This window comes from Echeneis naucrates, chromosome 11 (genome assembly GCF_900963305.1).
Source record: "Echeneis naucrates chromosome 11, fEcheNa1.1, whole genome shotgun sequence".
Lineage (NCBI taxonomy): Eukaryota > Metazoa > Chordata > Actinopteri > Carangiformes > Echeneidae > Echeneis > Echeneis naucrates.
The window spans coordinates 11113401-11135505 of NC_042521.1; the positions used below are offsets into that span (position 1 = coordinate 11113401).

The 22105-nt window shown below is 41.9% G+C and overlaps 2 protein-coding genes and 1 long non-coding RNA gene across 4 annotated transcripts; 1 reads left to right on the forward strand and 2 right to left on the reverse strand.

The window, feature by feature from the left end:
* Positions 1-13: 13 nt before the first annotated feature.
* Positions 14-16038, reverse strand: ankrd28a (ankyrin repeat domain 28a). 2 transcript variants are annotated; one of them, XM_029513594.1, is made up of 29 exons: positions 15771-16038; positions 9404-9487; positions 8643-8721; positions 7704-7774; positions 7233-7433; positions 7066-7153; positions 6823-6965; positions 6500-6607; positions 6310-6414; positions 5749-5827; positions 5459-5573; positions 5163-5245; positions 5019-5082; positions 4786-4854; positions 4538-4678; positions 4336-4447; positions 4142-4168; positions 3778-3852; positions 3472-3673; positions 3289-3376; positions 3051-3168; positions 2722-2941; positions 2548-2635; positions 2371-2454; positions 2142-2290; positions 1950-2032; positions 1582-1664; positions 1368-1459; positions 14-1266 (listed from the first exon to the last, which is right to left on the reverse strand). In XM_029513594.1, exons 1-29 carry the CDS (start codon positions 15795-15797, stop codon positions 974-976), a joined length of 3171 nt encoding a protein of 1056 aa, XP_029369454.1. In that variant the 5' UTR covers positions 15798-16038; the 3' UTR covers positions 14-973. The 2 variants fall into 2 exon arrangements, with proteins under 2 accessions (XP_029369454.1, XP_029369453.1); XM_029513593.1 differs by lacking the exon at positions 15771-16038 and adding an exon at positions 11315-12003.
* On the forward strand, positions 15251-17021 carry LOC115050651 (uncharacterized). Its single transcript, XR_003841223.1, has 3 exons — positions 15251-15487; positions 15617-15717; positions 15794-17021. It is a non-coding gene; the product is annotated as an uncharacterized LOC115050651 (long non-coding RNA).
* A 2014-nt stretch (positions 17022-19035) lies between these two features.
* Positions 19036-21881, reverse strand: LOC115050650 (progranulin-like). Its single transcript, XM_029513595.1, has 6 exons — positions 21794-21881; positions 21157-21306; positions 20790-21080; positions 20425-20598; positions 19746-19886; positions 19036-19518 (listed from the first exon to the last, which is right to left on the reverse strand). Exons 2-6 carry the CDS (start codon positions 21304-21306, stop codon positions 19390-19392), a joined length of 885 nt encoding a protein of 294 aa, XP_029369455.1. The 5' UTR covers positions 21794-21881; the 3' UTR covers positions 19036-19389.
* Positions 21882-22105: the final 224 nt, after the last annotated feature.

The following is a 22105-nucleotide window of genomic DNA, read 5'->3' on the forward strand; positions in this document are numbered from 1 at the left end:
TTGAGCTGCCATATACAAAATGCAATAAAACAAAAGCAAATACCTTTATTTGTTACTTTATCTTTACAAACATCGCACCAAGTAGTGCTCATCCTCTGCCTGAAAGTTGCTTGTTCCTGAAAAGGCAATATTTATTCATTTCTTTTTCTCTGATGCACACACAAACACAATATCTCTTACACACATATGCACAGTGTCACCCACTTTCTCCTGTCTCCAGTACAGTACACAGACATTAAGTAGTTTACAGTAAGTTCCTCAGGAGGCTCCTTCTCAGCATCAATCAGCTGACCCCTGAACCAATCATATAGTAAATTGGTCTTACAGCCGCCTGCTGTCAGAACCAGCTCCCAAGGATTCAGCCTCCGCTCTCAATAAATTCATAGGATTCAATAATGACTTCCTCTCCAAGGAATCGAAAAGTGGTTCAAAATCAATTGCGCAGTGTTGCTCATGTGCACGAGAGAGCCAGCCACGTCTGCGCCAATGTCTTGGAGAAAACTCAGTAATGGTCCCATAAGATTGTCCTCCATTTTTTGGACAGTCATGGCAAAAACAAAGCTATCATTTAAGCTTTTCTTGGATCAACACTCCTCTAGTCATGGGAAAACTGTGAAAAGGCTTAAAACCACTCCAGGAAGTATCAGCAAAGAGAAGGAGCTGCATTTAAAAAGAAAAATTTAAAAAGAGAAAGGTCTGCTACTGACCATACAGTGATGCTGTCTGAGAGAAATGTAGTGTGTATCCACCTTACTCTATATTTTAGTGTGTTATTTTCCACCACGTGGTTTAGGGTTGCACCTCAAGGAAACCAACATGGGGTCTAGCACAGTTATCATTACATTTGAACAGGCTTACCAAAAAATAATCTGGCTCTATGTTCTCTCTCTTCCTTTGACCCTTGAAGCAAACTATTAAGGCTCCTGAGTGGCTCACTAGCCTGCTAGAATTGTTGGGCTCTGTCCAATAGTTCTCAGTAAGTCTCGGAATCTGAGTCATTCAGTTCGTCATCTGCAGATGACAGCGGACGCTCCAGCCTGCAGTAGGAGGCGTGGTCAGGCCTAAGAGGGGGTGGGGTATCAAAGGCCACGCCTTTGGACACATGGTTGGAGGTGGGGTGGTGGTTGATAATTGTCTGAGTGAGGGAAAGTGAAGGTAAAGCTGCTATGGTGACCATTGGGGAGGTGGGCATCATGGAGTTGAGGATGAGAGCCAGGCAGTCAGCTACATCACGGTTGGGAGCGCAGGCCAAAGCTGGAGTATAACCTAGAAATAAGGAGTGAGTAAGCAAAAAAGTTTATATCTCACCTTTAAACTCCAGGCATAAATAATGAGCACTATATGTTTACAGCGACGTGAAAGCTGACCATTTTCATCCACTGCCAACACACTGGCTCCTTTTCCCAGCAGCTCCTGGACCACCACTGTCAAACCCTTCCTGGCTGCTACGTGCAAAGGCCTGCAGATGGGCAAAGAGAAAAGAAATGCACAATTAGAAGAGATCCTATGTGACATTAGCGCTGAAAGATTATTGCATTGCACCGCTGAGTACCTGCTTGCACTCTTTAGAGTACTACGTACGTTTGGAGAGCAGAATTTGTGCAATTGATGAGGTTCCTGTCGCTGAGCTTCTCCAGAATCAACAAGGCACTCGTCTCATTCCCCTGAGAGAAACAGGAAATGTAGAGTCGTCCAATTCTACTACTACTACTAACTACAGATCTGTACATGGATAATGTAGGAAAAATAGTTCATATCATGCTATAAGTCCCCAAATGATTGCTTCTGTTGTATGATTCTCACATGTGAGGGTACCTCCTATTTTATTCTAAGAGAATCCAAAAACTGGGTAGTAGTTTTATGACATGTACAATGATCCATGAAAATCTCTATTATTGTGATGATTAATTAACCACTGACTGGAAAAAAAAAGTGAAAATGGTTTTTACCTTGCTGCAAGCCAGATGTAATGCTGTGTCTCTGTTTCTATCCTGTAGTGCTAAATCTGCTTTTGCACTGCTCACCAACACCTCTGGAACAGATGGATGGAGATGGTTGCATGTTAGTTATACATCAGAGGTTTGGAAGTGTTGGGCCCACAGTATAACTGTGTGATATTAGTGTACTATTAGTGTACTGACCCACAGCATTGGTCTGTCCGTTTAAAGCAGCCATCATCAGCGGTGTCCTGCGCGTGTTTGTATCAACTACGTTTGCATGAGCTCCGTGGCTCAGAAGGAGCGAAACACACTCCACGTGGTCGGAAAAAGCTGCAGCGTGAAGTGGGGTTCTGCATTAACACAAATACAGTGACATTATACTTACAGCTCACCCTATTTGTAGAAAAGTCATGTCATTTTCTTCTCTTACCTGCCCTTAGAGTCAGTGCTATTGACAATAGTTGAGCCCAAGGAGTCAATCAGCATCTCAGCCACTCCTTCGTTATCGTTCATACTGAAACACGCAAAAGATAATGGCATATACTCTTAGATGCTTGGACCAATGCCCATTAACATGAAAACATCATGGGGAAAGAAACAGCCTTACACAGCACAGTGCAGTGGACTGAATGAATTGCCCTTTATCTTCCTGAACACCTCCTGGTCTAACAACAGCTCCACACATGCGTCATATCCTGGAGACAGAGATAAGGCAGAAGTTGAAAGGGACAAATAGATGGTAATATGACTCGGTGCCCTGCTCATTGTTCTGTCGCTGTACCGTTGTAGCAGGCCCAGTGCAGTGGTGTGTAGCCCTGGTTATCAGTAAGGTGTGTGTCAGTGTGTGAGACACTGGTGGCCTGCAGCAGGGCACCCAGGGCTCCCACACGGCCACAAGCCGAAGCCAAGTGAATAGGGGATCGGCCCCAAATGTCCCTCACACACACACTGGCTCCACGCTGGAGAAGAGCCTCCACACACTCCTCCTGGCCTGTCACTGCCTGTATGAAAATGAAAAAGTGGAAAATGGCTGAAATTATAAGTTATGTTTATATTGATTACATGTAATTTAACACATTGTAATGTTGAGGATGTGACCAATTTTCTCACCCCTCTGTGTAGTGCAGTCCTCCCCCAGCGGTCCTGACTCTCTACACTGGCTCCTTGGCTGAGCAGGGAGTACACACATTCTATGTATCCATTTAACACTGCCAACATCAGAGGAGTCCTGAATACAGTGTGGAAATATGACATATAGCAGATTTTTTCAAGCATCTCAAAAAAAAAAAAAAAAGCATAATAAAGTAAAGCTAATCCATTTTGCCTATTCACACACATACACACTCACTGTCCGCTGGTGTCTTGTATGTCCACATTAATGTGTTGGTCGTTGTTGCTCATGAGCAGGCGCAGGCACTCTGGGTGGCCATTCATAGCTGTGACAGAGACACACATACATGTTGGGCATTGTGCATGTTTCCATTTTACAAGCTAGAAACAAAGCTAGAAACAAAACCAATCGCATGTGTACCTGCAGCGTGTATGGCTGTCTTTTTGTGTGTGTAGTCATGTGTCATTGGTGAGGCTCCGTGGTGCAGCAGTAAGGAGACACACTCATGATGACCCCTGGAGCAGGCTAAGCTGAGAGGGGTCCGTCCCTCTGGGCTGCGAACATCAACTTCCAGCAGGGATGACAAGAGGGCCTCTAATGATCCACAATGTCCATGGTAGGCCTGGATGGATGGATTATGTAAAAGCAGTGGGAATGAGCCTTGTTTTATCAAGGAGGCAGAGAAATCTTTTGGTGTCAGAGACATTGACAAATTCTTGAACTGACCGCCAAATGCAGAGGACTGACAGGAGTCTGACTCTGTGAGTCATTCAGGATGTCTGCTGCCGACGTCTCCATTAACTGAAATAGAGAAACACAGTTCACAGATTACTCATTGCAGATCTGGGCTAGTCCATTTGACAAATCACTATCTCATTAGGGATCCTCAGAAATTAAAAATCACAGGGTAAGAAGTTTTTTTTTTTTTTTTTTTTTTTGGATGAATACAGATTTGACCTCCCAATTGTTATCTAGTTAGTAAAGCGAGATTACACAGTTGTTCCCTTTGCCCAGCAGAGGGAGATACCTTCAAAAGAAACACAGTAAGAGCTCATTGTGTCAACAAAGGTGAGCGCATTTCCTTTCTTACCACATCAAGAGGTGTCTCACTGGCCATCTAAAAGGAAGAGAAGAAGATTGGGCTACTATGACAAGTACATTCACATATAAGTAATTCTGCAGATTTTATTCCAGCTTAACATATGAAAGTGATCAATTTTATTTTGCACCATCAATCATGACCCTATGTAGGAGGAGTAGATTCAGTGTGGTAGTTGTACACACCAATTCCAGGCAGAGTGTGCGCCCGTAGGCAGAGGCGTAATGCACAGCGCAGTAACCCTGTTTGTCTTTCACTGCTGGATCAGCATCATTCCTCAACAGATACTCCACACACCTGACAAATAAGAGAAGAGACTTGGGCACTAAGGGACTCCTTCATGTTCAACTATAAATTGTATTAATTATGAAATAAAGATGAACTTACTTTCCATCAATGTCAGCAGCAGCAGCATAGTGCAGGGAGCTGCAGCCTCTCTTGTCCAGCTCATTAACGCTTGCCCCAGAGCCAACCAAGGCAAAAACACACTGGTAGTTACAGTTGGCTGATGCATAGTGTAAAGGAGTCCTAGGATAGTCAGGCAAGCACCATCATTTATGGCATTGAAGATTTGCCATTACCTTCAACACTTATTTATTTCCTAGCTGAACGGTCATTAAACATGCATGGCTCACCTTCCAAAGTTGTCTTTTCTGTTAAAGTCTGCTCCTATGTTTAACAACAGGTTCAGACACTCCAGGTTCCTGGTTGGAGACAGAGCATGAACAGTGATGCTTTGTTCACAACGTATTGTTGTGAAATACACAGATAGAATGAGAGCATGAGCTCTCTGAGAATGCTGCTAAATTGGGCATATAAAGATGACCATAAAATGAAAAAGTATTGAGGTAGTAAGCAGCAGGCTCACCCTCCAGCTGCAGCAGCATGTAGACAGGTCCTTCCAAAGTCATCAGGAGTATCTATATCAAACCCTGTGCAAATATGCAATCAGTATCAATTTGATGGCAACTAGATGATCTCAATGGCAAGATTGATGTCAGCATGAATGTACCTGAGGACAGCAGCTTCCTGCAGCAATCTGAGAAGCCACTGAGAGCTGCCAGGTGTAGAGGGAACATCCCATGAATGCCTCTCCTGAAAAGATGAAAGACATAGAAGACATGCCACTACAGGACACGAGGTATAAGGTTTGAGAGTGTTTGTGTATTTTTTACGACAGAAAGAAAACAAAAAGAGGCTAAAAAGATACATCTTTAGCCATTAAATATGTTTTTAATTGTTGTGACAAAGCACAGATTTTACTCAATGGGAAGATCAACAGATTGTGGAATGCGATTTGCCACTAACTTGGCCATGCTGGCTCCATGTTTGACGAGTGCTGTGATGATAAGCTCATGGCCATAGCGGGCAGCGATGTGAAGGGCAGTGTTTCTGCTCTTGTCCTCGCAATCAATCTCAGCTCCTACACAAACACAAATAAACTATTTCAACCCAAATAACGTAAGACAATCAGCATAGTAAAATAAATACAGATATCTTTGCATATTATGTAAGATACAGTGTGTCCTACGTTTAGAGACAAGCAAATCAATTTGAATTCGGGTATGAAACAGGCAGCGCACTGCAGGGGCCCTCACCATTTTGAACGAGGGCCTGGGAGCAGGAGAACCGTCCATGGGTAGCTGCCATGTGGAGGGGAGACTTACCATCCTTACTCTGGACAGATAGAGAGAGACAGGCGCAAACAATGAAGCTGTTTGACAATTTCTCATTAAGGTTTGTTGGGTATATCGCTTATTTTAGCAGAGCATCAGCAGCTTGACTTAACTGTGTGTCTAAAAACACTTAAAATCAGAACAGAACAGAAGCCATATCAAACTCCATGTGGACCACACACATATTCCCTGAGCAGCTTGCAGCCTCAGGGAACTACCCCCTCCCCCTTCATCTTCCATATGGCCTCACATCTTGAGGCCGTGGGGACCAAATATCAGTTTCCATCACTGCTATCAAACTGTCAAAAACACATTATCATTTCAACCACAATATACAGACCAGCATACACAATGAACAAAATGGAGAACACAGACTCTTATACATTGTGTTACATATGATGTATTGTATGTGCTGCACACCCCTGCCTGGTTCTTGGGAAAATATCTGTGTTTGTGTGAAAGGTTACCTGCATTTGGACATACCCGCATGTTAATGTAAGCTCCATTGGCTAACAGCAGTTCCTGGCACAGTGCCCCCTGGCGTGATGAAGATGCAAAGTGAAGAGCAGAAAACCCCCTCTCATTCACCTGGAGCAAGGTACAAAATGAACACAATTAAACACAAACAGTGACAATGAAGTACTGTTGTGCAGCAAGAGAGACGCTTACACACCTGGTTGACATTAGCCCCTGCCTCGATGAGCTCACTGACCACGACATCCTGTCCATTGTAACAGGCCAAATGGAGGGGGGTGTTGCCATAGGCATTGACTTCATTCACCTACCAAAGGCAGACTTTATCCTGATGCATGTCTTTTAGAAACATGGCTTAAAATGTGGGCTTTATTTACCAAAGATTATTATGTTATTCCCATGTTTTTTTCCCATTAAACAGCTTGTATATTTACATATTTACAGTCAGGCAGGTTAGCAAAGTTCAAAGGTCAGGGTACACCCTGTAGATATAAAGAACATCGCTAGTGCATGTGTACTGACATGGACCCCCAGGCCCAACAGGTAGTGCACTGTGCTGCTCATGCCACTGGAGGCAGCTGCATGGAGTGGGGTGTAGGCCTTCTTGTCCTTACAGTCGATCTCAGCTCCACTGGCCACCAATAACTTCACCACCTCCAGGTGACCTGAAGCAGAGCAGAGACAATGGGACAAGTCCAATTTAACCCACTTACCCCCCAGTCTGTTGATTCAATTGACCGGGAGTCTTTACTATTGCAGTCTTACCCATGTAGGCTGCCCAGTGGATGGCTCTCCTGTCCTTCTTATCAAATGCATTAAGATTGGCGCCTCTGGACAGAAGCAACTTCACCATCTGACATGCAAAAGCAAAATAAATAGGCGCTGATGTATGCTTGTCTGTGTTTGTGCATATTCATGGAATAGAAACCAACCTCTACATGTCCACTGAAAGCAGCATGGTGAAGGGCAGTTCGTCCTGCCCTGTCGGACACATTGACGTTGCTTAGTAGTGGCACCAGAGCCTCAGCACAGCGCACAGCTTTGTTGCTAGCTGCTACATGCAGCGGTGTCTGCCAATTCTTGTCCCGAGCGTTAACATCTGCGCTATGCTTGAGCAACACTGCCACTGCATCCTGAATGGGAAAGAAGCCTGGGTCAGAGTGTGCAGACAGAGGGTGTATTGTCTAGTATGCCTGACAAAGTCTAGGCCAGTATGTGATTGTGGTTGTGAACGGGAGGCCAGTTTTTTTGCAAATAACAATATCAATGCAAGGGGGTGTGATTATGTGGATGTAAACATATTGTGAAAACTTATTTCACACCAAAAGTCTGGTTATGAGTTAGCGCAGTAACAGACGAGTACCAGATTATATGTTAGCAAGCATGTTTATGCTATGCATTACCTCACTACAAGATGCGACAGCTCGGTGAAGAGGAGTCAACCACTTGTTATCTTTGGCATTAACTCTGGCTCCTTGGATGAAAGAAGCAGAATGAGTGTACGTGAGAAAGAAAGTATAACACACAATATAATAATGTCAGAATGGCTGGTATGGTGAATACCTGGAAAATGATCACTAAAGAAGACAATAAAGGACTTAGATGCCTAAATGACAGCACAAAGATTAAAAACTACCATAAAGGATTTGATAGGACGTACGGAAAGAGGTCTTGCTAGCCAACAGTGTCTGGAAGGTATAAATCGCTGATGATCCTCTTTGGCACAGCTTGGGGGTTAAAATAGTCCTGAAGCTGCACCTGTTGCTGGCCCTTCAAGTTATTAAGAAACACTGAACACAAATATATACTCTACTCTTGTGTTACTACAGAATGAGCCTGCTGACCTGCTCAGCTGACTATACAGAAAACCAAGTCGGCAGACTGTATCATATAATTGATACATCACAAGAGAAGTCACCAGTAATTCATACTGCTAAAAGAGAGTGGGATAAGAGTGGATAAACTTATAGACCAAATAGAAAGATAAAGAGTAACACAACACTGAATGAATGAATCTGCTTTGGAGCTGACGCTAACATGTGTACTATTACTAGTTTCTTGGTTCAACCTATTTATGAAACTGACAGATTCTTGAAATAAGTTAATGAGCCCATTACTTTAGTTTCAATCTCAAATAATTATTTCTTGAAATAAACTGCTTTACAAATTAAACTATTTCAGGAAATTCTTACTCAAAATGTCAAATAAATAAATAAATAAATAAATAAATGGACAGAGGAATAAACACATTTTGGAAACAAATGAGTATGAATGAGTAGGACGAACCACTCAGTGGAAATTAAGCTGAATAGATGGCGAACAGAAAGATAAATTGAAGATACCTGAGAGGATCAGAAGCTCAACTATCTCAGCATCTCCCAAGTAGGCTGCAGCATGCAGTGGCGTCCGCTTCTCATTGTCCTGATAGGAGATCCCAAACCAAAGAAAAAACTATTTTAATCAGGGCATCATTTTTCTTTTTTACATAAACTTGGACCTTGAAACACATCATGAATGGGTGAGAGTAAAAATGTTATGCCCCCAAACAGAATCCATAGACATGACACTATTGCAGACCACAAGAAACATGAGAACAGAATCACAAGGGGAAGACCGTCCATCATTCGTTCACATATGCTCTTCACCCTGCTCCATCACTCCAATACACTCTGAAATTGCACCCCCCACCTCTCTCCCTCTTTTCCGGTTTAGTAGAGAGCAATCAGCAGAGTGGAGCTATAAACAAATGTCATGTGAGTGCAGTGGGCCTGGGCCAGTGTTGCTGACTCCAGTAAGACTCATTATGTTGACCCCAGCACTATAGACCAACATAAGACTGAAGCACACGAGAAACATAGAATAGAGAACAATAGAATATAAATTGAGGACACATAAGAAAGGTTGCATCCTTAAACCACTGAGGAGCACAGCCTGTTATGGGAAGTTCATATAGCTTGCTCTATCTGACAGTGTGTCAAAGAAGGGATGGTAAGTAGCTACGCAGATCAATTATGACCCGACGGCTCTCTGTTGCCCTCCTTGGTGTTGTTTATATGTATTGGTTGCGTGTGTTGGTGGAAACAACAAGAAGAATGTGACTTACCTGAATGTTGACATCCTCCTTCTTGAATATGAGGGCACGAACTTCATCTGGGTCAACATTAAAGATAGCTCTTAAAAGAGATGGCTGCAGAGGCATGGAAAAAAAAACACAACAGTAAATGCTTAATCACACAACCACATCATAATTTGCAAGGCATTCATTTTCTATGTTGACAACCATGTTATGTCACAAATGGGAATTATAATCCCAAGATAGGAGAGAGTCATAGGTCACAAATGGCTGGATACTTCACAACAGCAGTTGGAGCATACAGCACATAAACACACACATGCATGCTCATGCCGGTGCATAAATGTTTGTGGCTGTCTGTGCAGGTATGAAGCTGTGCTCTGTTGCTACACAGTGCAAGGATGCTTGATATGAATTCAAGAGAAAAACAGCAGGCCACCTTTGAGCACTATTCTCCACAAATATTTATTAGGACAACTCAAATAAGTTACACAGAGAGAGTTCTTGAGAGTAGAGGTCAAATTGTTGCAGAGGAACGAAGCTGCAAATGGACAAGAGATAAAACAAAAACACCCAGGATACACCTATTTTCTCTTTCTCACTTTAGTCGTCAACATCCATCTGTGTACATTAATGCATAACAACTCGGGTGAGTGCATGGTGCTGTCTTGCAGCAAACAATGTTACCCAGCAAGCACCATAAACCTTCAAGAGGCACTGCTGTGTACCAGAAACCCCTTCGAAGGTCAAAGAAAATGGCCCTGAAATGAGCTCAGAATTCGGTTCTTTCATTCATATGCTTTCCTCTTTCTGAAACTTCTGGGATAACAATGAAAAATAAGTGAAAACTCATGAGAAAAGGTGAAACTAATTCAAGACATCTTACATAACAACTGAGCTGGAAATAATGTTTTTATGCACAACTGGCATGTGGTATTGCAATATAAACTGTACTACCGTGACTATTACATTACTATGACCATCAACATAAATGATTTACTTTCATGTACCACCTTGGCAACAGTGATTAAATACATTTATAGGTTAGTGTCTATCATTTCAACATGTATTAGTGTAATGACTTTAACTAGGGAATGATATTTAATACACTGGCAAAATAATGCAGATTTAGGGGAGGTCCTAACTTACCCTCTTTATTATGCTATGTACCAAGTATACAAGGTCTACTGACATACTGCCTGTGTCACTGACAAACATTTTTTTTTATATGTTCACCCCTCACCATGGAAAGGGCTGCCAAGGTAAAGTGAGAATGAAGTTATGCCATTTAGTACTATATAAGCACTATGATGTGAACATGCTGGTTACTCTCAGTTTCCCTCTGTTCCACATCCCACTCTCATTTCGTTCCAACTAAAAATAAGTGGGGCTCTCAGGCATGTCGGCATCTGTCTCATTCCCACTGCACTGATAAACACAGATGCTATGTCAAAGATCCGAGAAGGTAGACATGGACTGACAGCACAAACTCTGTCATTACAGCCAACACATCTTCTCTTGTCTTTCCTCAGTATCCATTTCAAAGAGCTCTCTCAATGGAATGAAGTTATCACCATGAGCCAATGGTTGGCTTACCTTTTATTAACACAACACAAGAGACAACAAAGGCCTAGGCTTTCTAATAATCTGTACAAACCAAGAGTCATCTGATATGGCAGAGCTATATTGGTGATTGTATTGGTGCTATATTTAGCAGTGGGTGACATGTTGGCAGTGCATTGTATTTCAATGCAATGAGACAAGTAAGTGTATTTCAGAATAGGATAAAACTTCCGAACAGGTATCGGAGGTGCAGCGGTCTGTTTAAAATCCAAATGAATGCTGTACTTTACACAGAAACAGTTTATGAACCTGAAATTTTCCAAACCTATGCTATGCTGAAACAAACTTCAACAAAGAACGGAGAACCAAACATCTCACCTTGTCCTCTTGAACAGCAGTCTTTCGAGAGGCATGATGGGATCTGCGGTCTGGGGATGATTTGGGCCGAGGAGGTGGAGGTAATGAAGACTCATCCTCCTCCACCTCCTCCAGCACCACAATACACACTCGGCTAGCTCTCTCTGACCGCATCAGGAACAAACACTCACACAAACCCAGCCAATCACTCACACACACAGAAATACACACTGTTCCTTCTTACATATGGGCACAATATAGGAGCACAAGGGTCAGCAACAAATCCCATTAGGAGACTGACTTGCTCGCAAACAAACATTGCACATCTTCATGTAAAATCCAATGTAAAATCCAGCTCTGTCGTCTATCTGTGAGTTTTCCTTTGCTGCATGTCTCCTCTCCTCCTCTCTCCTCTCTTTAACCCACACTCACACTCTCTGTGAGCAGCAGTAGCGGAGACAGCAGGGAATTCCTCTGCGTAATGGTGGCGGTAAGCGGCATGCGGCAGAATGAGCTTAGGCTGCCGAGCAGCAGCACACAGGAAGCTACATATCTTCACTGCTGTGCTGCAGCCAGGAACACACACATACACAAACGCAGGACACAAACACACACAGACCCTGTGATTAGCGTGGAGAGGGTCCGTTGCACCCAGTGTATGTGTGACTATGCATCGCTCGCTCCAGACAGACTGCTGAAGCCAGCTCTTTCAAAGGGAGAGAGGGTGGAGGGGGAGGGGACAGAGCAAGAGGGAGGGAGGGAGAGAGAGAGAGGGGAGTGAAATTGTAGGCAGGTACCTAGGGCACTACAACACTCAAAAGGAAACTGAAGATGAATGGAGCTAAGGACAAATAGGGGGCAGAGGACAGCAATGGGTTTAAGAGAGTTGGTCAGGATACACAATGATCAAACCAACACCATGTTCTGTGTTCTGATCTGCACAATCACAGTCACACAGTACTCTGAAACTGGTTGTCAGTGTTATTCTGCTTATTAAAGCAATACTGAATATTTCCTATTTTATCAAATAAACAGTTTTGAAAGAATCTTAGAGATGCAAAAGTCAGATACAAATGAACCTATGTACTCCATAAGGCTGTGTTGTTTTTAGAACTAGTAAAAATTTTAATAGTCTGCAGATTCATAAAGTTGCTACTAAAACAGAAAGAGGAGACAATGGAAGAAAATGAAGGCCATATAAGTGTACGTGTATGTGTATTCTTCTATCCCTTTTAGTGTATTGGTGGCATAGCTTCAAACGTCTTCATCTCTTCATTATAAAACTGGAACAAACTGGCTTTGCCAGAGAATGTGAGGGTAGCTAACAAGACCAGTCTGTACGTGAATGTCTGTGTCTGTGTGTGCGCCTCAGTCTCCTTCATATTCAACACAGATCCTAAATAGAGCAATCTTGCCAAGCCACACAACCACATTAACTCAGAGGGAGGGACGGAGCAAGGGAGGACGAATGAGAAAGCGATTCATTTGGACAGAACTTTCTGCAGGCCTAAGTCTAATGGACTTACCATTTATAAACTTAATACGAAACACAGCTATAATATATCTGTTCTTACGGTGATCAAGATGAGCTTAAAGATTTGCATTGGGATATAAATGAAGAATAATGTGTATGAAACAAAATACATTAACAAACAATAGGTTTTCTTGCTCCGCCAGTTTGCACCGGGGATGTACTCAGCAGCACAGCCTGAAGATATTTACAGGGGAAATTTTGCAGAATAGATTTGGGTCTATCTGTCTATGTATGCTGGTTTAAAGATGGAATCACAGCTGAAGAGCAAAACCAAGCTCAGCAAGCATACGTACAGTACACAGTGAGCACACAAGGAAGAGCATAACAGCAAAACTTAAAAAAAAAAAAAATAAATAATAATATTAAAAAAATCTAAGTCAATGTGTTGGACTCGTTTTCAGGTAGGTAGAGATCCAATTCCTGCCAAGTTACTGCTGAGCTGCTTCTAGCTTAGTGGTAGGACCAAGGGAAAGCAGAGAAGGTAAATCTGACCTCTCAACAAATGGAGGATGGAAGCAGAGTATTATAACAAATATCTGCAAACAAATTCCCAGCTTGACATGCTCATTTTACACCATGAGATAGCTACAACGTGACTGCTCATGTGTGAGTGAAAGTATGCAGGCTAGCACTGACCTCTGATTTTACCATGCTGTGTGTAATGTAACCCCAGTGCAGAAACACAAAGGCCATCACATGTTGTTGTGTGCGTGTACTGGAACACATGGCCAGACAGAGAGCACCAATGAAGATACTGACATTCAGAGACTTCAAAGCTTTGAAAGCTCAAGATATGGTGATCTGTGGTCAAGCTTTTCTGTCATGACGCTGAATGTATGGTATGCAGACTCTGACCACCACAATGTGCTGTCCATTAAATGACCTGACTGTCTGGCAAAGTGAGGATGAGTCATTGTCATTACATGGATCTGCGGTGATAAAAGTAATGTACACCATGATATAAAATTCAGGTTACGTGTTCTATTGACTGTTTTGTGGGAGGTGCTAGTTTCCACTCATTTTTAGTGCCATCCTAAGCATGTGTTAACTGTACTGTAGTGGGAGTACACAATTCACCCAAACTGCAATGTGGACAAGGGGGTAACCCTTAGTATTGCATGAGATGCAAAAACCACCAGGCACAATCACAAAATCTTTCAAAATAATTGCATTATGGTTATTTTTTCCATATTGTGCAGCCCTATATTGTAGTCTCAGTATTTAGTGAAATTATGGCATTTGTTTTCACCTTTAATTGACATTTTTTTAAAGTTCAGAGATGGTTAATCACCAAGTGGAGCATGTATCCTAATGGCAATTCTCCCACTGAATCCATCTACTGCTACAAACACACTATGATCATTTTAATGGTTAAACATGGCAGTCAAAAATTGGGACTTAAAAAAACAATACGTTATATGGTGCTTAAAGGTTCTTTGGGTACCATTCACCCACAACACTCGAATGATGTATGCATCATGGATCTGAGCAAGAACAAACTAAACTATACCGCTCTCTCCTGTATGCTTCTACTTTTAATGTGTGTGTTTTCTCAAGTGCCTTTTCCATCTCCTTCTCCAGCCTGATAGCCTACAGTCCTATCTAAGTAACAGGGCACCCTCCAGAGGGAAAAAAGAGGCCTTTGCCAAAAGTGACACAATCACGTCTCCAGAACCCTTTCGGTGTAACTATTTCTGTTCCTTTGTCCGTTTCTCTCAACAAGCCCAACAGAGAACAATGGAGAGTAGAAAAGGGGGTTTAATCAGATACACTCTTCCGCTTGGTGCATGTCTCCAACTGGCCAGAAGACTGGACAGTCCAGGACAGGACACAGTGAAGCACAATCCTTGACCCACTTTGAAGTTTTACCACTCCACAGCTACATAATATTATCTTATAAAAAAAAAAAAAGGTCCACTTTTGGAACAAGGCAAATTAAGATTTAAAAACACTCACTAGCCATGGTTGCTTTTTAAAAAAAATGTAATTATGACTTTATTATTGAATTTCTGATGCTACTGTATGAAATATAATAAATAATACTAAATGACTACCACATATTTAAACTGCAAGTTTGGCCTCATAAAAGGTCACAAAGTGACACTTAAAACTTTAATTTTCTTTTTCTTTTTTTTTTGTACATTTCATACAACCCCTTACCTGATTTCAACAAGGCAAGCTGCACAAACCAGACTGGGTGCAAAAGAGGGTCGACCAGCGAAATACCTGGAGCGGCTAAAGCAGTGATGTCTGTTTGGATGCAGACCCGGCCGGAGACTTCGGAGACAGCACCACCTGCTATTTCAGCCTGACAGCCTTTCTTATCTACAGCAACAGGTGACCGTCCACAGCTTCCCCGGGGAGACTGCGCACAGTTGTTACACAACAATGACAGCTTTGGACAGCTTTCCGACGGTAAACTCACAATGCAGAGACACCAAACATTAGCGGAGCAGCAGTTAGCCTCCCTGTCGCAGCCGCAGCTACCCAGCTGTGTTCCTCAGTCGGTCAGCACCACAGACAGACCGACGCCTCCGAGTGAGAAAGCAGCCATAAAAAGCCCACAGACAGCCGAGGACCACCGACCTGACGTGAAACTGGACATTTTAACCCAGCTAGCTGACCGCAGATCAACAGGTGACGTGACGCTAGCCCGGCTGGTGCGTTCACTGCTTTCTGTTTACAGGTTACCGCTAGCTAGGTTAGCTAATGTGCCAGCTGTCAGTAGACAGAGTAACACTCAACAACACAAGTCTCCTTATAAGACCGTGTTTTCATTTTCAATTCAGTTACCCAGATGACTGAAGTCACAACAGTACACGAATACTTTGGGTCTGTGCCGTTAAGCTAACAGTAAAGTCAGCAGTCAGTGACATGGAAACATAAACTGGTGAGTTAAGTTCGTGGTAAATGTGAGCTAGCCGAGCAGACATACTCAGTTACCTGCTCTTGTATCTTCAACACAGCCATGTTCCCCCAAAGGAGAGCCGAGAGGAGACAGTAACCAGCCCGGGAGTTACTGTAAATGACCCGGGGGGTGGGAAGGGGACAGGCTCTCTGCTGCTTCCCCCTCTTCCTTCCTTCCTGCCGGGGAACCGTCAGCACATCATGGGGCTGAGAGGACCACAGCGGCCCTCAGCACAGTCCCCGGCCTGAGGCTGTCTGTGGAGGGCTCCTCCATTCAGCAGCAGTGATCAGGAAACCGCCCATTGACAGCCAGCCTCCTGCTCTATAATACACTTACATGGACTTCCGTCTTCACAGTCATTTTAATGGATCCCCCCATAAAGAAGAAAAAATGCGTATGATATGAATACAAAAGTCACAAAGTGTCTGAATCCGAACATCTCTTATTTGGTAGATTTTACTGCCTGATTCAGATTACAGTAAACACATCAGGTTACTGACATATTTATGACATTTGGTGGATTATTCCCATCTGGGTTTTTTAACGTGTTAATTTTACATTTAGACCTTTTATTCTGTGAAAACTATGGCATTTCAGAGAGGAATTGTTTGAAAATTGTTTTCCACATCTTTCGCATTTGTTTGTCTTTGTGTGGCCGTGTAGCTGGTGGATTAAACTCTTTGTAGGCTGTAAAGACCTCCCACAAATACCACAAATATGGCTTTTGCCCACTGTGTGTGTTTGTGCAATTGTCCTCAGTGTGTACTTGTAATGGAAAATCTTACCACATACTCATAAAGACCTGCAGGACTGGCTGGCTGAGAACGGGTTTGATTTCTTTAGATTTAAACTCATACAGAATAAATATCTTTTCTCATGTTTTCTTTTATTTGCATCGAGAGGCTTTAAATTTGAAGAGTCAATGATGCCTCTTCAACTGCTCTGTTGTATTGCCAGCCCCATTCTCAGCAACATCACTAACTCCAGTGGTATGCTGAAAGTCCCCAGCTGGCTGCCATATTTCACCAACTCTCTACCAGTTTCCAGAGGTTGTGTTGGAGAATCATAAGGAGGATACCCCTTGCTGCTTTGCATATTGTTGATTTCACTGACGTATTGGATGCAATTGTCCACACAGATGACACTGAAGGCAGATGGGTCTGATCAGCTTCCAGACTTTGTTCTTTCACTTCACTGTTACTTTGCATTAGCTAAGTTCTGTTCCGTATCTGCTCTTGATGATACATTGAAGATCAAGGGAAAAAATATTCAGTTGTTTGCATCAAACATTTTTACTTGTCATACTAATTAATTGCAGTAAAGTTAAGTTCAAGTTTACCAAGATCTTTCCTCCCTTTTCATTTCCTGTTCTACTTTAAAATGAACCAGCACTGATTCCTGGTTGTTTTCTTGGTGTAGACTGAAAAGCTCCTATTGACTTCTGCAGGGCTCAGAACTCAAGCAGACTGCCTCCTTAAACACATTGACAGAGGGCTCATCAATCTCTAGGAGGATCTGTTCTTCCTCCTAGAGATTGATCAGTCAGGGCAGAACCCTGGGTTCTATTATAGTGACAAACTGACAATTTTTTGGTGTTGGTTGACAAAAGTCAGTGATAGTTACAATTTTTAGTGCCTAACACATTGCCTTTGTTTTTTCAGATCGCTAATATAAAAAAGAATTAAGTTCAAGTTGATTTTATGAATCAGAAATGTCAGTCAGTATGACTTATATTTTTATTTATAGTTGGGAAAACATGTAGCTGCGTGTGGCTAATTTTCCAATTGAGTACCTCCAAAGGTTTGGTTTTTATTTCAAATTCATTATTTATTATTATTAGTCATTATTCCAAAGCCCCCTCGTGTTATTCTGCGCTGCAGTGATACAGAAGAGAGTAAAAGCATCGTAATGTCACAAATTTGAATTCATTACGAATGAAGCTAAAATCACCAATATCTGGGGAAAAAAGCTATCTTCCATGGATGTACAAAAATAACTTATATGTTTACCCGTCAGTTCAACAGACGGCCTTCTGAGGTGTAACTATCATTTGTTTGACCGTACGGCTGGTTATTATTTATTAGTATTTCTTTAACTTTTTGTTTCCATTTGTCTTCCGGTGTTTCCAGATGTTTGATTGGCCTTGACTGGATAACGTTACCATGGTGACTCGCCCTGTCAACAAGTGACCCACTGTCGTAAAACCGTTAAACCTGTTGCTAAACTTGCTAAATCCGACCCCTGCTTCGAAGCACAGGTCTCTGTTTATGTCTTTTTTGAGTTAACTAGCTCACATTTACACATTAATATAAACTACCTCAGTAATAAGCACAACATTAAAACCTCTCCAAAAGTGCACTCCAGCGGTTTTTATTGATTTTCACTAAGGTCAACCCAACACTTCCAGCAGTGGAACACCTTTAGCTAATATGCTAACATTAAACAGGAAAATAACATCACACTCTTAATCGTACATTCAAAGCTGTCAGTAAGCATGTTACAACATATTACAACATAACCACCTTACAGCAGAATTTGAGTTTAATCACCGTGTTTGGTCCAAACTGTTTCAGAGGCATGATGACTTCGAGCAGCGTTAGCCATGACTAGCAAAGAGGACATCGACTACGGCCAGCTGAGGAAACACACCCGATCAAACGATGAAACGTTTTCTAAAACTGTGAGGTGGCACAGTTATCGTGTGTGTCCTGCGGGTGCACAGACCTTCTTTCTATGATAACTTGGATCTGAGGATAACATCCAGGTGGGAGTGATGACAGTCGTTTTCATCCATCGACCTGCTCCTCGCAATCCATTATTATTTGTTGAATAGCAACTAAAGTTTCAGAGGTAACCACCCGGAGACAAGCACATTTAACTCTTCCATTCGACCCATGTTCCCACCAGCTGTAGACTCTTGCTTCAGCCGGAATGATTTGCACATAGCACCACTAGAATTTAGTCAGCCAGGTATAAAGTGAAACTTTCGCTTTTTGCATTCATTCATCTTCAACCCATTATCCGTTTCCGGGTCACGGGGGGTGCTGGAGCCAATCCCAGCTCAGTCTGGATGAGGGCGGGGTCACGCTGGACAGGTCAGCAGTCCATCACAGGGCCAACACACAGAGACAGACAGAGACCAACAACCACTCACACTCACACTCACAATCTGAAACTCGGAAACACGCGACAGCACCGCTACCCACAATGCCGCAGTGCTGCCCCGTGATTGTTGCATTCAAAATGAAATCCTCGCGATGCCCGAGATAAAGAAAGAGATAAAGAATATTTCTCTCGTACTTTTTTTTTTTTTTTTTTTTTTTTTTTTTTTTACAAAATGTTATTCATGGGATTGTTTTATATACAAAAATGCTACAAGGCAGTGTACCCAAAAATGCTAAAACTGAAAATTTGGCTTTTGTGTTTGTATTATTAAGTATGGCATTTGTAAAAGGCGACCATACAGCTCAGACATTGATTTCTTACATACCGTAATTTTTTTCCCAAAACTGTAAATCAACATTTGAAGCAGATAATTACTTAATGAGTACATTTAGATTTCAAAATGTAATTTTCTCTTAAATTTGGAGAGCTTTGTTAGATTTCTATCAGTGATATGTATAGAATTTATGACAAAACTGTCACAGTGGTTTCTCAATCTGTTTTGGCCTCTTCCTGTACTCCTGAGGCGACCTGAGAGGAGAACTTTATGCAGGACTTGAAGGTGGGGCTGCAGGTATATCCATATTGGCAGCAATGCTGACCATCTGCACAACACTTGCCCTGAAATGGATACAAGACAAGGATATTATCGCAGTGAAGAGATTGCATCCGTTTGAAATCTTTGTAGTTTTGGATTTAGCAATGCTTATCATCAAGTGTTTTCTGCTTTAAACTGCGTATAAACATTTATGTGAACACTTTCAAATGTTACTATCCTTAACATTTGATAACCGATATTATGCCACATCTAACATTATTTAAAGCTTTTGCAAAGTCCCAATCCATACCAGTGGGTAAGGGCAGCAGCTCCAGCCTGTGGATCCTTTGCAGCAGGTTGTCCCTGCTGGGCAGTAAAACTTTGTATCACAGCGAATGACTCCAACCTTGGGGTCACTGTCACTGGCCTCTGTTAGAGCTGTCATAGGTGTCTGAAAATGAAATACAAATTGACTCTTCCCATTTATCATCCAATCATTTCATCCCATGCGTATTTTTGTTTATAATTTAACACCTCTCCGAAGTTACAGATCTTTAAAAACCTTGTTTCAAATCTAAGTTATTTGTTTATAACTTTAATTAAGTTCCAAAAAATTTGAAGCTGCATCAACATTTCTTTGCACAACAAACAGCCACAGTAGCCTTACATTGAAATATCATCATTCCTTAAAACATCTGCATATTTACACATACAGCAGTGATAGAGGTTACATTCGTTCTGTCTCTTAACCTATCCATTTGTACTACACCCTACCACAGTCAATCATATTCTTTTCTTTAGTTAAAAAAAAATGGCAACCCTTTGATGTCATCCATAATGTGTCAAACCATAAAAAATAATACTAATTCTGTTTGGTTTTCCATTCCTAGAAAACCTTTTTCTCAATGCTTTCATGTAGAAAAACAATACAAATTATTCCAGGATACACTTAATGTAGCGAGGAGCTTAAACTCTGATAGACCTCCTACCTCTTGAAAGCTGGTTTTGTCTTCCGAAGGTGAAATAAGAGAAGCAGGGACTGACGACAGAGCTTGTTTGGGAGTGAAAGGGTATCTCAGGCTTTGCCTCACACAGTGTGTGTATGTGAGATCGCAGTCATAGCCATACGGACAACAGTGAAAGCCATCCAGACAGCACCGGCCCTACAAGCCACACAAGTCATACAGCAATCAATACAAAATAGCACCAATATCTCACAACAACAAAGTGAGACACTGTGACAACAATTAAAATGTTTTAGCTGAAGGTATCATGATGTCATGTCAGCAGTAAATAAATTACAAATCATTACAGTCCTTTGTCTTATTGCGCAAAAATATCCAAGTAAACTTACCAGAGAGTATGGGCAGCAGAACCAGGCACCTTTTGGGTGTCTGCAGCAGGTCGTGCCGTCGGGACAGGTGTAATAGTTGTCACAATGTACAACTGAAACCTTTTTTTGGTTCGGGTCATGATTGCTTTTAAGATCTGTAAAGGAAACTGGAGAGTTTGGTTCCACTGCAGTCTCCCTATTGACCATAGGTATGTTCATCCATGGCTGGTTTTCTTTCTCACACATCATGGTCACCATATTACAACGAAAGCCTTGAGGGCAGCAGTGGGCCATGTCAGGGCAGCACACAGCCTAGAGACACAGAAATACAGAAAGGTGCCAGTTTTCAAGACCAGAATGTCATTATGAGCAACAACATCTCACTCACCTTTGGAAATGGACAGCAGCTATATCCATGTGTTGTCTTGCAGCAGGTCTCAAAATCAGAGCAGATATTGCCATCGGGGCATGTAATGGAGGAGGAGCCAAAGTCCCATACAAACATCCCCACTAACAGCCACAGAGTGATCATCATCATCTGCAGGACATTATCTTATTAATATGAAGTTTATTTGATTCTATGTGATCCACTGTACATTCACAGAATAATCTCATTGAAATCTAGATATGTCAGATTTTAGAATGTAATTGTCAGTTGCCATCCATCATTGTCTTCTTACTCGTATTTCTTACAGTTGTCTTTTGTCCTACAAGCTTCCTGTCATGTTTCCCACTTCCCCAAAACTGAAAAACCACGTATTTAGTTAAATTTCATTAAATGTGATGCATTATGTTCAGTTTCAGAAATTCATCTCTGTAAAAGGAAACATTTTCTCAGTAGAATATTGTTACTTAATATAAACTGTTATCTATAGGTTTATTCACTAGTTCTAACTTTCAGTTTCACTTGAGCCTGTACAGTTCTTTTCCTCCATCTTCACTGAATCAGTAGCAATTTAAATACATTTTTTGTGACTCTTGAACTACAGACAAACTTCAGTTCAAATTTATTGTCAATCACTTACCTTCAGTTCACAAGATAGCTGGTTTTCACAGGTCTCACACTTCCCCTTTACTGATCAACAGACCTGCGCATGATTTATACAGCAGGTTAGGCCCGCCTACAGGATAAAATATGTAGCTAAATCTTACACACCACACCCCTGCGTCCCATGACAATCAAGGTTTCTGCAACCAGTTCACACCCACCGAAGGAGGGATGGCTTAATCATTCTATTCGGCTGCAAATCACACATACACACATGCTCATGTTAAGATTAAACATTAAAGTGTTTACAAGCACACATTAACCTTTGGTATCAATACACTGTCTCTAT